The sequence below is a fragment of the Ylistrum balloti genome, unplaced genomic scaffold, assembly GCF_031769215.1.
Source record: "Ylistrum balloti isolate Yb309-2 unplaced genomic scaffold, AGI_CSIRO_Ybal_v1 Utg370444, whole genome shotgun sequence".
NCBI lineage: Eukaryota > Metazoa > Mollusca > Bivalvia > Pectinida > Pectinidae > Ylistrum > Ylistrum balloti.
In genome coordinates this window covers 604,036-621,005 of record NW_026782296.1, presented here as the reverse complement: position 1 = coordinate 621,005, position 16,970 = coordinate 604,036, and the positions used below count along the sequence as shown (strand labels likewise).

The following is a 16,970-nucleotide window of genomic DNA, read 5'->3' as shown; positions in this document are numbered from 1 at the left end:
ACCAGTTCAGTAAAGGTATATGTTTTCTGTCTTCGTGTCATTTAAACAACACAAAATAACAAACACAATGTCAATATCTGAGGACGAGCTACAGAAACACATACACATATGTGTTATGTGTTAGATGTGTAAACGTCCATAACCAGAGGAAAGAACTCTTTCATATGTATGAGTAGTGAGTGTATAAAGATGAATTACATGTAATATATAGTGGTGGGTGTATGTTACACAGATGAAGGACATGTATTATATAGTGGTGGGTGTATGTTACAGAGATGAAGGACATGTATTATATAGTCGTGGGTGTATGTTACACAGATGAAGGACATGTATCATATAGTGGTGGGTGTATGTTACACAGATAAAGGACATGTATTATATAGTCGTGGGTGTATGTTACACAGATGAAGGACATGTATTATATAGTGGTGGGTGTATGTTACTGAGATGAAGGACATGTATTATATAGTGGTTGGTGTATGATACAGAGATGAAGGACATGTATCATATAGTCGTGGGTGTATGATACAGAAATGAAGGATATGTATTATATAGTCGTGAGTGTATGTCACGGAGATGAAGGACTCACCAGGTGTCACTATTAACCCCTCATACAACGTGTGTGCGGCAATCTCCCATGGTAGGCACACGAGTGTTGATCGTGCCGACAGAATTCCTGTCATTTCAGAGCTATTTAGACAAGTAAATAGGTACGAGGAAAACAGAACAATATCCATCATGGAAGTGTCTATTCAAGTCAATGCCTTTGTGTTTGGCTCTTTGACTAGAAATCTACAGTGTTTACATACTGTCTCTACTGTCATTGTCCTCTCTCCAAGGACATCAACTAGTTTACAGTCGGATTGCCCAGCTGACATGTGAGCGTTGTATGCCTTAGTCAGAATCATTGTGACGTTCTATCTTTTTTTTATATTGGTCTGGAGTCGCTGGACGTCAGAACTCCTGCCCTATATAAACAGAGGGAAATAAGCGACCCACGCCTGTGTCATTTTATACATGCATATCGCACATGGATCAAGAGGCCTGTTCTGTATCTACAAGCTGATACCAATGTCATATTTCAACATATATCGAAATACCATTTGTCTGTATCAAAGCATATGACTTAACGAGGTCCCCAAGGTATTTTTAAAAAGTTAAGACGTAAAATTATTACAAAAATAAAACAGACAAATATAAACACACGCTCTTAGCTTAATTTCACTTACAGAACATTCACTGTTCTTAAATTTTAAATCAACAATTTCTTAGTCATAATATTGATAAATAGCCCCATCCTTTGTACAAATGGCACAGAAGCGTTCTTGTTTACATTACTATTTGAATGTCTGCGCATGTGCAAGAAGTGGCGATACTATATGCATGTGACTAGAGGAAGTGTGGCTAACAAAAAAGTGAATTGAAATAATAACAATTATGTGAAAATTGTGTGTTTGGTAGGTGAATTGGTATTGACATAATCTGTTTGAAGATATTATAGATAAAGAACAGATTTTTTTCAATCCATATGTGATATGCATGTGAAAATGACAATTACTTTCTATAATCATCGTTTGAAAGCCGACCCTGGCACGGGTCGCTTATATCCCACTGCTTATATAGGGCCAGAATTCTGTCTTTCTTCGATTCCAGACCGATATAAAAAAAAAGTCGACAGCAACTCAGAATAATTCGGACTAAGAATTCCTATAACCAGTTGGCAATAGTGTGTTGGTATCAATCGACAGTCTGTTTTTACTTCGTAGATGTTGATATTCACTCAAATGCAGCTGATCAAGTAGTTGCTAAATTGATATTGCAGTTAAATGCAGATAGCCGCTATCGATGAGCTGACACCTCTGTCTCGATGCCCTCTGCCTCACACCTTCAATCACATTATAGGGCAAGATATGTTATAAATCTGAGGCAATAGCATCCCAGTAGTAGACCTGATATCGTTTGTCTGGTATTTACTGTATGTTTATTGTATGTACATGTGTTTGTTCATTGATACAAAGGGCACCCATCTGTCAAAAATCTGAACATGCAAGGCAGATATTTTCAGTTTAGGAAACGGTAACAAAATTCCAGTTACTTTTCTGGTGAAAAGGTTCTTTTCATGAACCAGGAATCATCAAAGATACGCTGTATTACACAAGAGAAATTCAGTAATTCTTTAATAGTTCCTTACATTTATACTCGTTTTCGTGTTCATGGTTAAACAATATGTACTTTTCTAAAACTGTAATTCATAATTAACTACGGTCACTTGTTTTCTCGAGGTATAACTGTCCTTAGAAATGTTAGAAATTATATTAAATTTTCAGTATAGTGATTGTTATGCTTTCTACGTCGGTCTGATTAAGATGATCAAAGATGTATTTTTTATCTTTTTTTTTCAAAATGCTGGCATCGTAATTCATGTACATAACATTAACTTCTGTAAAATCTCGCGGAGAGTAAAGAACATGAAGATTGCAGCAAGTCACTAGACTGACATTTGGGATGGTTTAACCACAAAAGTGACAACATTTGGGGTGTGATTGTGATCCATGATTACAGTAAAGTTATAAAAGAGGAATGTGTATTGGAGAACCAAAGAACAAACATGAAATTTCTGTTTATATGTTTATAGTGAGATAGTTATATTGTATAATGACTGTAACGAATGGTTATCTATTGAAGCGTCTTTTCTACGGAACAGTTTTGCCGCAGTGACGTATATAAACAGTCCTTACACATACCAGTACCATATCATATCGCATGAACCACCACTGCTATACAGCATTATCGGTGCTCGACCTTTCCTTCACACACTTCTGTACAATACAATGGCTACATGAACCTTTTTGTCTCTAATTTATTATATTGCACTTCCAAAGAAATTCGTTGAATACGTTATCTGTATACAGTATCACTGTTAACGACACTTAACGATACTGTCTGTATACTGTATCACTGTTAACGACACTGTCTGTATACTGTATCACTGTTAACGATACTGTCTGTATACAGTATCACTGTTAACGACACTGTCTGTATACTGTATCACTGTTAACGACACTGTCTGTATACAGTATCACTGTTAACGACACTGTCTGTATACAGTATCATTGTTAACGACACTGTCTGTATACTGTATCACTGTTAACGACACTGTCTGTATACTGTATCACTGTTAACGACACTGTCTGTATACAGTATCACTGTTAACGATACTGTCTGTATACAGTATCACTGTTAACGACACTGTCTGTATACAGTATCACTGTTAACGACACTGTCTGTATACTGTATCACTGTTAACGACACTGTCTGTATACAGTATCATTGTTAACGACACTGTCTGTATACAGTATCACTGTTAACGACACTGTCTGTATACAGTATCACTGTTAACGACACTGTCTGTATACTGTATCACTGTTAACGACATTGTATACTGTAGCACTGTTAACTACACTGTCTATATACAGTATCACTGTTAACGACACTGTCTGTATACTTTATCACTGTTAACGACACTGTCTTTATACAGTATCACTGTTAACGACACTGTCTGTATACTGTATCACTGTTAACGACACTGTCTGTATACTGTATCACTGTTAACGACACTGTCTGTATACTGTATCACTGTTAACGACACTGTATACTGTATCACTGTTAACGACACTGTCTGTATACTGTATCACTGTTAACGACACTGTATACTGTATCACTGTTAACGACACTGTCTGTATACAGTATCATTGTTAACTACACTGTATACAGTATCGCTGTTAACGCCACTGTCTGTATACTAAATCACTGTTAACGACAATGTCTGTATACTGTATCCGTGTTAACGACACTGTCTGTATACTGTATCACTGTTAAGGACATTGTCGGTATACTGTATTCGTGTTAACGACACTGTCTGTATACTGTATCCGTGTTGACGACACTGTATACTGTATCCGTGTTAACGACACTGTATACAGTATCACTGTTAACGACAATGTCTGTATACTGTATCACTGTTAACGACACTGTCTGTATACTGTATCACTGTTAACGACACTGTCTGTATACTGTATCATTGTTAGCGACACTGTCTGTATACTGTGTCCGTGTTAACGACACTGTATACTGTATCACTGTTAACGACACTATCTGTATACTGTATCCGTGTTAACGACACTGTATACTGTATCCGTGTTAACGACACTGTCTGTATACTGTATCCGTGTTAACGACACTGTATACTGTATCCGTGTTAACGACACTGTATACTGTATCCGTGTTAACGACACTGTATACTGTATCCGTGTTAACGACACTGTATACTGTATCCGTGTTAACGACACTGTATCCGTGTTAACGACACTGTATACTGTATCCGTGTTAACGACAATGTCTGTATACTGTATCCGTGTTAACGACACTGTATACTGTATCCGTGTTATCGACAATGTCTGTATACTGTATCCGTGTTAGCGACACTGTATACTGTATCCGTGTTAACGACACTGTATACTGTATCCGTGTTCACGACACTGTCTGTATACTGTATCCGTGTTAACGACACTGTATACTGTATCCGTGTTAACGACAATGTCTGTATACTGCATCCGTGTTAACGACACTGTATACTGTATCCGTGTTAACGACACTGTATACTGTATCCGTGTTAACGACACTGTATACTGTATCCGTGTTAACGACACGGTCTATCGGTATATAGTTTCATTGTTATGTATTTTTTTGTTTACCAATATGTTGACGATAAATCGGAACTTCATTATGTTTGTGTCTCAGTTGTTTGCTGACCCGGATATGTGTTAGCATCATCGTCTGTGTTCTAAACTTAGCAGTAACCACCAACACGAGAGTTTATTCACCATACGGCGCGTGTCTTCTCTGATACATCTCAGGAACATCGCTGTCGTGTAGTCGGATTCACTGTTGCTGGCACTACCAGTAATAGCACCTGAACGTCTAATACAGTATAATAAAGATGTCTATGTGATGTCATTCCAAGTTGATATGGTTATATTAGTTATCGTAATTGATCATTTACACTAATTAACCTGAATTGACATCCTGATGTAATATATTTTATATATGTTGTGTAAGTATGTTTGCCAGGATCATTATTATATATGCTTTGATGACACGGCATTTACTGTATCAGCGTTAATAATGCAGAAATGCCAGACAAATCCAATACATTAATATATCGAATAAATTATATCAATACCAGACAAGTGTATTCGATGTGGATGAATACATTAAGGAGACAATTTAGTCAAGTTTTATAGAATTTTTTTTCTTGTCAAGAAATCATTCACGGAATTGTAAATCTGTACTCATTTTTAAATTCATCATAAAGAATTTTTAAACATATAACCAACGCTTTATATGCAAATACAACGGCATTTTGACCTAACGGACATGCGCAACCCCGTCTCGAGAATGTCAACAAAGATGAATTCCAACTCGAAGCCGGAGCGACTAAAATAAGTTACAGGGTCTCACACCAAACGGAGAAAACGGCGAAAAATATAGAATCACTGTTGGACAAGAATATGAAAGATGAAAAGTTTTGTATGCAACGTATTTAGGTAAATCATAACCCCGAGAAAGATTTATATTACCGTGTCACAACTATGTAAGCAACTTTTGTTCCCGCCAGAGGGGGCTTCAGTTCGCGCTAAATGACGATTCTTGCTATATTTGGCACGGGCTTTCACAAAAGTCAAACTGACCACACCGGACATTGTCTACGTAGCAAAAAAACTTTTATATACGATTTTTTTCATCTTGAAATGTATATTTTTTATATTAATTGAATTAACAAGACGTTTGTTGTTTGTCCCTTTCAACAAATACTTATGACATAACCAGAAGATAATTAGAGTGTGGCGTTTCAATGACTTTACAGTCACGTTCATCAGACAACCGGCGTGGTGCGTACTAACAATGACGTACGTAGTGTACTATGTATTGTAGTCAATTCAGTTACACTTAGTTACGCCGCCTTTCGATGACTACTGTACATTGTTACCATCTGGTGTATTTTCGCTCCATAATTATCTGTTTACCATCTCATCACACTTTTTTTGCGACCTTAGTGTACACAGGATTATAACACAGCCGAAAACAATGGTCGATTTCATACAACCCCGTACACAACGTATGTCGGTGCTAGTACGCTCCACGCTATAATTGATGTTTATGAATACATTTTCTCCAAGCGAATACAACTGATGTGTATCAATACATTGACACCAAGAGAATATAATTGATATATGTCAATAGTTTGCATATACACGGTGAACCATTCCCCACATCAAGACGCTTTTCTTTTTCACTTTGTTAATGGTTCAATAGACACGATGAAGTAACAACTACGAAGATTGAACCTTCACCACTAGAAAGCAACAAGCAGAATCTATGTCACCTTTCACAGATACTTAAATTCCCTAGTCAATATTAACACTTTAATCTCGATTCTATTACCAATACCTTTCTCTGTTTTTAGTACCTGAACTACTTGGCGACAGATGTGCAGAGGACATCCACTGTAATGACATTCCAAATGCCAAATGTGGCAGCAACAACACGTGCATGTGCACGTACAAGTATAAAGATGCGGACGATAAGACAGCCTGTATTCCACGTAAGTCGCTCTACGTCTTAACTAGAATTACGCATTTACATCTGTAATAGTGTTGCCTGGTGATCATTTGTAGTTCTAATGTTAACTTTTCCACATAACATTAAACCTCTGCTACTTAATATAATCAGTATCGAAATTTCTCTTTATGTGACGCAATATTCTCTGAAACAGTGATTTGCAGAAATATAAGCACTTTTAGCAACGTGCATAATAGTTCGAGTGCGTGGGATTCAATCAAAAGCGATAATTGTTTTTACACGATATCACTCTGAAATGAATTTGGAATAACTGCTGCATCATGAACAAAATTACGGTAATTGAGTGATTTCAGGAAAATGATATATGATTATAATATAAGGACGCCCATACATGGCAGTCAAAATTATATAATTGCTTAGCTGTGCTCTGATGGGCGGTGATATTTGCATAAATTCGATACCTAAACAAATTATGAATTTATTCTAAACCGCATTAAAAAAAACTAATACGAAAAACATATCACAGATGATATGCTTGAACTTTCTAGTGCCACGCGTAGCCATTCCTAGGGTCAATGATCTCTGGTTAGGTCGCATTTGTAATCTTGACGACAAAGAGCCTTGTCCAAACTGGAACATCACCAATCAGCGATGTATGTCTGAAGACGGGAGAGTCAACACCAGATGTCGCTGTGTTGCGGGTTTCTCAAATGTTTACAACGAAGGAGAATGTCAAGGTAAACGATACATATGTTATGTGTCCTTGGTCTCCAAACGTCTACCTTGATGCTTACTTTGACAACAGGTAACAACCCGTCCCCAAATCAATGACCTAATTTCATAACCGACTAAACTAGGAAAGTACATCAAAAGTTTTGAAAGACTTCAACGAGGAAATAAAAATAAAGGAGATTTAGCATTAACATCATTCTGTTAAAACTGGAAATTGATTCACTGAGCCAAGCCTGCTTCAAATATGAATTTTAGGGGAGTGCCTTAAAAGCCGTGTCTGGTAATGCATTGACATATGGCTGACGTTACAAGTAAATCCAATATCCCTTAGACACTAAGGCTGCGGGGGAGGGAGGATGTTTGCTGTGTGTTTTGTTATTTTCCAACCGATGGCGCGCGCAGTGTTTGCTCCCAGGGTATTTCCTTCAGAATTCGAAAGTAACATTTTTCGTCTAAGGGACTTTAGAACAAAGGTTCTACCTACCTAATGTTAATTGCAGGTTCACTATGCCATATCTATATACGTCCATTCAACTTAACATGGTTAACCCTGTGATATTTAAAGTACAACAAAAGTTTTATTTATGTTTCTCTTCAGAAACGCAGACCTACTACATACGGGTAAACATATCACATGAGCTAGGATGTCCAAACAAGAAGACAATTGATGACAGCGAACGGTGCTACATATACCATCCTTTTCGGTATATCAAGCAATACAGAAATAAAAATACAGGGCCTTTCCGGCTACTCAAGCTAAGGTCACAGATTCTCGGGGTAAATTGTTACTTTATCTACGATTTACGTACTGATAATAAATAGCTTCGAACAGATGATAGTGTAGACATGTCAAATTTTGCAATATATTTTAGATAAACATCTAGTATTACCTATAACGTATCGGATTTGCGTTTTGCTTTTTAAATATATATTTAGAATTTAAAATACATCTAGTTACATTGTACTCGCTGTATACCAGACATAACCAGACGTTCACATAAACAACGTTAGCAAAGTTGCGACTTTGAAACGACGACAGATATTAAGAAATTGACAAATCAGAACAGCATTAAGGAAATGTTGTGCGAAATGAAGATAATATTACATGCTTTGGTAAGATTTCGTAGACATTGAACAGCAAGCTACCTGTCTGTCCTTACTATCCCTGCTGTCATATACCTGTTTATTCAGACTCTGGTCAGTAACCTGAATGTAATTCCTCTTACAGCTGGATGGTGCCTTCAATCAGAGTGATATATGGGACCGCTACGTGTCTAGTGAGGTCATCAACATGACAGAGACTGCATCTGGTTTCCAAATTAATGCGGTTCTTCAGATCATGGCCGACTACTACAATGTCATCAATGGCTCTGTATTAAGGACGCATCTTGCCAATCACTTGAAGAGGTGAGAGACATTATCCACGTGCTTACCTTTAAAAACAATATACCACTAGGTATTACACACTGATTATTTCAATATCTTCAGAATCATTTTTAGGCCAAAGTTGTTTTGTTGTTAAGCAGTTGTTTGGACAATATCAAAATTTTTCTATAATAATTCAAGTTTTAAGTTGACGACAGAAAAGCGTCATACGTATTACATTTAACTTATCATAGTAAGAAATTAATGCAAATAGCCATTGTAGCTCAAATTCATAATTGAAAATAAAGTATTGCATAAAATTGTTGTTGTAGTTTCAATTACTTAATAGTGCAATCATAGGGTATTACAACAGTTATGATTTTAGTGTGGAGTGGTGCAATGTGTTATCTTCTAAATGAATCAAAATACTATTAAAACTAAGATAAACCGTACATGTGTGGCTGGTTAGCGATGTAATTAGAAGAGAAAGGCATTTGGGAATGTTTTTGTGACCTTCCCTTTTTGTAAATAAGAAAGAATGGCATGTTTTCACAGAACATATTTACATCCTTAGTACGAAATCTATATGACCAACTCATCGCCAGCTGTTATATAAATGTGTGTATTGATAATGTTGATAATGCGAATGCATCTTTGTTTTACATTAATATCGGATTATATCATGTTCTGATGCCATATGTTTTAACTATCCAGATACAACGGAATATTAGGAACAAGTCAACTGCGCGTGTCCGAACCTTATCTGGACAGCATTTTAATTGATGGTAGGTATGAAATACACGAGAGTCTTACATTTCAATGTCATTATTTCAGGTATAGACAAACATATTTAACATGAAGTGAAAGATATCTCTTTCTTAATAAAGTACAAAGTCATCTACCTGTATGCCAATTTTTGATCTTTATCAACAGAAAAAAACGAGTCGGATACTACTTCATTACAATACTATCAATATCACCATTAATTGTTGTTTTCCTAATCAAAGAGCTGACCTGCAACAAATCTGACTCCTTGTCTATCGTGAACACATATGGTTGTTACAGATTTCGACGAATGTGAGGACTGGCAGGGTCGACTGAATGATTGTTCGCAGATGGCATGGTGTATCAATACCTACGGTAGTTTCATGTGTTCTTGCTATTATGAGTACGAGGACAATTCACTTGATCCGATTGGTCGTCCAGGAAGGGTTTGTGCAGGTAATGACTTACATATAGGGGGCCGTCTATATAGGATCTGCGAAGACGGCATATTATAATGACTTTATAGTGCCGCTCCTTTGTAATATTCAAGAAGAGCGTATGAGACTGTGATTGGTCAGTTTGTTTTCTCATGGAAGCAATCAAATTACTTCGCTTGTACCTTCGATTTCGCCATGACATATATATAATATGGGCGCAGTGAGCGAAAGTGATCGTAACCGCTGAAACATCGCAGATATCTTGTGCGGAAAATAATTTTTAACATTAGTAAAAAAGAGATATTTCATGAAAACACTATGCATGTTATGAATGATAGCATTTTAAAATTAGAGATGTTTCTACTATATTTGATCCTGATTCAAATACCCAAAAGGTGATTGAATCGGATTTGCAGGATGAGTTTGTATGTGTGAACTCTAACTATTTGGGGGAAATTTGAATATGTTCGAACTAACAACAAATGGAAGAATTTACTAGAACAAAATTTTCAACAGCTAGGATCCAACGACATAGACAGTATTGCACATATAAAATTTAATGACAGAAAAAGGTTTCACACAAATGATATTTAACAAAAGGATAGGTACCCAGGAAAGTTTTGAGCAAATACGAAATGATGAAGTACAGGTAATATCTAGCATTTAGAATGTTTATGTTAAGAGGAGGCCTAAAGACTAAAGGAGTTATACAAAATCAGCATCATGACCGAGAATTTGGATGCATTCAAATTGGACCCAGGCATTATAAAATAAAGTATATATCCATATAGACGACATCCGCCTTGATATATTAAGCAAAATATGTATGTCGACCAAAAAATCTTGAAATCGATTTGTTAAAGCAGGGAATGAAACGTATAAGAAATAATTCCGAATGATCAACAATATCAAGGGGAGCTAGTTAGAATCTGAAAGCCTTGTAAGAACGGCAAATCCTAAGCTATTTAGTAAAAAGAAATCTCATAAAAACAGTATCAAGTAAATACATGAAAATAAGGATTCCGTCCGAACTTATTAATATGTCTTATAATATAACGTTATTTTCGTCATATTAGACCAAGACAGTTTAATGTTAACTATTATAAGACATACAATCGATGTACGTGTAATTACTTGTATTGCCTGTTGTCATTAAGAGGAAAGTATTAATTCTCCGGAAGTGAAGTGAGGTAGCTATCATTGTGTTCAATATTTTAATTCTTTATATCGTTTCTATTACAGAACAAACAGAAACAACTACACAAAATACCAGGTACGTGCACCGTTGTTTGGACAAAAATACTTGTCGCTCATGTTTTTATTCACTTTAAATTCCAAACTTGACGACTATCACAAAGCTCATGATACTGAGATAGGTCTATGACATTAAACATTTTTGGAAGTATTTGTTATCATTGATATCAAAAATTATCAACACGTGTTAAATATCATGTAACTTTAAGTAGAAAACACTGTTTTGATTGGTTAATTCTGGATTTTATATGACTAGAATGCAACGATGACGTAAATGATATCATATGACTGTTTCTGATATCATGACAGCTGTGATAAACAAGTTGATAAATATACCAATAATCCATTCACTTTAGTATTGACAGCTGTATGCTGCAATTTGCTTCATTGTTTCGCACTATTTTATCGAACTCTAAATGTGTATTAAAGATGCTATTCACTGGCGTGTCTTATGTACGCTGATTCTGAAGCTATCGGAAGTTGCATTTCGCTTTAACTCTAGTTAAAATACTTCATTGACTTATATTGAAAATTCTCTGTAAACTACAATTTTTAAGAAATATTTCTCACATTACTTGTTGAATCAATATGAAGTAAATTAAAAGTTAAATTTAAAAGGAAAGATGCAAATCGCCATTGTAGTTACTTGACTCAGGAATGAAGTTTGTTATATCAAACGATTTATAATGATATGAAGAAGATATTATTTGGGAATGTGTAACTAACCTTGTGTTGTTGTTGCAGGTGTTCTGGCGGAACCTGTAAAACCAGATGGGAATGTGAGTTAGCATACGTAGTACGCTGAAATAGAGTTTACTTCTTCGATTCAAATTAGTAAAAAAATTACATACTTTGTGAAAATGTTATTTCTTAAATCTTGTTGTGTTTCGAAATAGTTACAAATAACGATGTCCAAATGAATTGTCGCCATTTTTCTCACTGTTAATTTACATTCATTTGATCTAACCAGTCAGTTGTTTACATCGAATGAATTTAAGAGGTCACTGTTTTTACATTACTTGTAACCAAGATAGTGTCGTATGCAAAATATGTCATTTACTAACGATACCAATACTTTCTCAATACAATTAAAACCATTGTTTCCTTATAATACGCCTTCGTAATCATCTGATCATATTTTGGATGCTATGTCAAGAAATCAACACTGTTATATTTCATATATAACAATATTTAAGATCAGAAAATTTTTACCCGGTAAAGTTTTCATTTTATTCTGTTGATGAGGTACTTTAAAAATTTGTTGTATTTCCCAACATGTAAGTGCTTATATTAAAAACAAACTACAAAAAGTCTATATTCATTTGAATCCACGCGCAGTGAAGAGACTCGTCTTCAAAAGCAAGAAATAATCATGAATGAACTTTCAATTCAAACTTCAATGATAAGTGATAGGAACCAAAAGATTTGCACTTAGACCAAATACGAAGAAAATAATACCTAACGTTCCCGAAAGGTAAATCGAATTCTACTTCATTACCGACATTCACCATGTAAATTTTGGTCAAGCCAAGGATGTCAATCCGAGTGAGTAAAATCATGATCTCAAATGACAGCATTTTTTTACAACTACACTGCCAGGTATATTAACAAGCATCAGACACTTTAAATCGAACAAATAAGTACATTTCAAATGAGATCAGGATTGTGACCATAGAACTGGCTGGCAATTTGTATTATCATCCCATCGAATGCAGAACGATATTGTCGGAATTACGATTGATGCATTTATGCTTGTAGCTTTCTAATAACCATGTACTTTCTAGATAAGAGTTACAGATCAGCCTACAATAGAACATTACATAGAGGAACACGTGCTATAATTTAACCATTCTGCTATACCAAATGCCGCGGTTTGATGTGAAGTGGTCACAACGCTTCTAATTATGTTGAATGGCTCATTTGTGGTTAATATTGACTGATGTCGATAAGGTAGAAGACGCTTACATTATCAATCAATGTTACTCTCCTTTCACTTGTAAAGTTGACGCAGAGTAAATATTTATTGTATCTATATAATACTTTTGTTTAATCGATTTTGAGTTTGAAATATTAAATCACAAAAAAAGCCGGGCTGGTTAATATAAATGTATAATTGACCTACTTTGGTAATCTAAGTGACCTGTTAAGTAAAAAAAATATATAATGGTGTCTTAAGTTCAGCATTTTTATCTTTTGCCTATTCCTCTTAATGTTGAATATGTTATAGATAAGTATGATATTTCACGAGGTAAATATTTTTTGTCATTTCAGGGGTAGGATTTGCTCTCGTCATGTTGTTTATTGTTCTGATATCATTCCTAGTATACGAGGTCTATATTCGCAAGAAGGAACTTCGTGAGCAAGAGTATGTATTATATGACATAAATGCATGGCAGAAAAAAAACAATTAATCATATGTCGTAGTAAAAAGTATTTAACACATATATCTGTGATTAATAATTATCATTATTTGTAATGTTATTTAATTTATATATTCGCCTCGGCGAGACAAAAAATAATCGTGTTTCAATTTATTCTTTTCTTAAATTTCTTAAATTCAGCGAGCGGCTAATGGGAAAAAACCAGAACCAGGGTTCTGATTTCTTATTCAATACCATTTATGATGCAAGTCATTACTTCTTGTTGATGATCGGCAGAGCAATGAGTAGAATTCCCGAATGAAGAGAATTTTGTTCTTGCATGAAACACGCCTTAATGATTCCATGTATAACATGACGTCAGATTAGAAATAAGATTTAACGATGTTATACAAAAACTATCGTTTTCAGAGACCCTGGTTATTCAAAACTCAAACGAGGACGATCTAGAAGAAGTCGCAGAAGTAGGCGAAGCAGACGACGCTCACGGAAATCTATTTATCGAAATAATAGAGATTCTGATGGTGGCAACAGCGACTGTACCATCACTATTGACCACGACTTATCAAATCAAGGTATATTAACTTAACTATACGAAGCATGGCGACAATGTTATAAGGGATGTAAATAGGAAGATTTTTTATGGTTGGAAATTTGCGTCCTCCTTTCCTTTACGAACATTGTAAGGTTTGCTTGATATTTCGATTGCAATGTAATGCTTTAGCATGGTCTCACATATATGGTAGTCTACTCGTTCATATTATGCTTATAAGGGTAAGTCTTTATCACATATTATTGTTCAACACTTAATTTCATAGAGAATCATGCATTGCACTCGGTTATAGGTTTTTATATGATGTATTGTGGTTATCTCTGATGATTTTTTTCTCACATTTCAGATGAGAGTCCACCGACATACGGAACGGATGATCCTTAATTAAAACAGATATATTCCAGCGAAATACCACATAACCATCTAAATTCCGTCATCATTGCTTATCGTTAGACAACAATACACGCACGACCGTAGTTCGAATGCTAATCGGCTACAACAAAGTACTTCATTAATTTTTAAAGAAGTACATTTTTTCTGAAGAAACGGGAGAACTACTGAACAAATACATTGTACGTGGGTATGAAAACAGGACTTAAGAGGCTGATGAGTGGTCTTCTAAAACATAAAGGTACTGCACAGAGATGTAACAGTCCTGGTATTTCATACGGATGTAAAGAGTCCGCTGGCAGCGTGCATACACAGCAATTTGATGCAACACTCCTGACATTCCGTTAGTTTGTTAGAGAATCTCCTTCGCATGGATAAAAAACTCAACACGACATCCCAGCAGGGATTTCGTGCGGCTCCGGAAGAGCTTTCTTAATTATAATACTTGCTCTACTTCCTGAGGCACACTTATATACAGCAACTTAATGTGACCTCCAGGACTCCTTAACAGCCGTGGGAGTGTTTCCTTGAACGCTCAGAGTGAATGTTTTGTAGATACATCAAAGATGACACATAGGGTACAGAAAAAAATGTGTATGACGTTATAAGGCTCTTAACTATTTCTACCGATAAAATGTTTGAAAAGTTTTCACGTCCTGAATTTCAACAATATTTGACGACACCCCTGAATCAACTCTACGATTTATGAAATATATATATTATACAACAACTGCGATTAACTTACATAAATGACTCTTGTTTGGCACGGGGATGTACTAAGGAAAGGAACCCGGGAAACCCCACGTTTGGACGGCTGACACTGTACTTTTCTTTCACGTCAACTCTGGGATTTGATGATACGTGTGAGAAACTTTCAATTGTAGGACGATAAAAGCGGCAAATATCTCTTTTTATATACATACTAATGTACTACCAAATTATATGGTACACAGAAACCAGGTGTTTTCAAGATTTTTATATTGTTAAAGACAAAATAGACTGGCACACGAACTACAATTAATTCTTCATATAACTTTTTATGTTCCCTGCGTTCGTCATTGATGTATCTTCACATCCGGTCGCTGCTTTAAATTAAGGAATGTCAGTAGTGAATATCTAGGTGTAGCTATGGATTTCTACCATGAAAGTAATATTTTTTCACATGTAAAATCCATTTGACGGTTTTATTTTTACATTTAGATTCGAAATGTTGAATGTGTTTGGTGTCTGAAGGTTCCAATATAGACAACTGATTAAAATAGTCTCTAGTATAAACTGGGGTAATTTGATTATTCAGACGTCGGACAAGGAGATAGCTATAAAAACTTCTGTTATGTCAAGTATTTGTGTTATGAGAGCGAGCACACATGCAGATGACTGAGTCAGGTATATTTGAAGTCAATAATACTGTATAATAAATATTCCATATATATTCATTTGAGAGAGGGAGAAAGGAGAGAGAGGGGAGGGGGTCTTTCCAAACTTGTATGAATCATTGTGTGATATTAAAATTTTCATCCTATTCTATTATGTATTATTTTTTGTACTTTCAGCAATCACATATTAAATTATAACAATGGTTCGAAAGGGGGAAAGATTATAATTTTTGAGAGGTGGAAAACAACAGCCGACATGAACACCCAGAAAATATTTATAGTGAAGGGTGTAGTTTACTACAAGAAGAAGTAAATCGTAAGGCGTCACTGAATGTGAACAGATGATTTGTTTTTCAACATAAATAAAACCTCATATTCTCTCAGCAGTTCGGAGTAGAAAAGAGAAGAGAACACAAGGAGCGGAGGAGACACTTGGATTGAATTAAAGATTATTCATCCTAAACCATAGGTGACAGGAGACTAGAACTGGTGTTATTGTATAGCGTCTGTTGTTTTCGCAAATTATTTGTAACACAAGTGACTAACGTCTGTTTGTCTCCACTAGCACAAAGCAGGTGTGACAACCGCCTCTATGTCAATGCAAAACCTTGACACGGTTGACCACCTTCAGTACCCTTCTACAAATACACTATACATGTGACAACTGTCTGTACGTCTCCACAAAAATATTTCCCAATCCGCAATCATATACACTAATATGCTCGATCATGAAAAGTTTCTAGACCCACTAATGTATGTATAGGTAGAATCACGAAATAAAATCTGGCGTTATTACAAGAAGATAAAAACAATAGTTTGAATGACTTAATTATGTGTATCCGAGTTTTGAAGTCTTCTTCATCCTGCAGGGATGGGAAAAAGAAAAAGGTGCCACAATACAATTCAGTCGCACCATCTACAGGAACGAAGAAAGAAAAATAAAGGCACGTAGCAGCTAAAGTATTGGCAAGTTTTGCCGATGAAATTTTACTTATTCCGGTTGCGATACATGCCAGTGTAGGTGTAACAATAAGGCCTCACGCAACAAATTTAACCATTATTCATTTAAGCGAATGGC

The 16,970-nt window shown here is 35.5% G+C and overlaps 1 protein-coding gene across 1 annotated transcript in view; it reads left to right on the top strand.

Moving 5' to 3' along the window:
- LOC132554799 (multiple epidermal growth factor-like domains protein 6) overlaps positions 1–16,043 on the top strand; it is a 39,972-nt gene extending 23,929 nt beyond the window's left edge. Inside the window, exons 6-16 of the mRNA XM_060219111.1 lie at positions 6,527–6,664; positions 7,191–7,379; positions 7,973–8,151; positions 8,603–8,781; positions 9,454–9,524; positions 9,805–9,960; positions 11,184–11,214; positions 11,940–11,974; positions 13,467–13,560; positions 13,985–14,148; positions 14,473–16,043. Coding sequence (XP_060075094.1) covers positions 6,527–6,664; positions 7,191–7,379; positions 7,973–8,151; positions 8,603–8,781; positions 9,454–9,524; positions 9,805–9,960; positions 11,184–11,214; positions 11,940–11,974; positions 13,467–13,560; positions 13,985–14,148; positions 14,473–14,510 — 1,274 coding nt within the window. The 3' untranslated portion in view covers positions 14,511–16,043. The remainder of the gene's footprint in view (positions 1–6,526; positions 6,665–7,190; positions 7,380–7,972; positions 8,152–8,602; positions 8,782–9,453; positions 9,525–9,804; positions 9,961–11,183; positions 11,215–11,939; positions 11,975–13,466; positions 13,561–13,984; positions 14,149–14,472) is intronic.
- Positions 16,044–16,970: the final 927 nt, after the last annotated feature.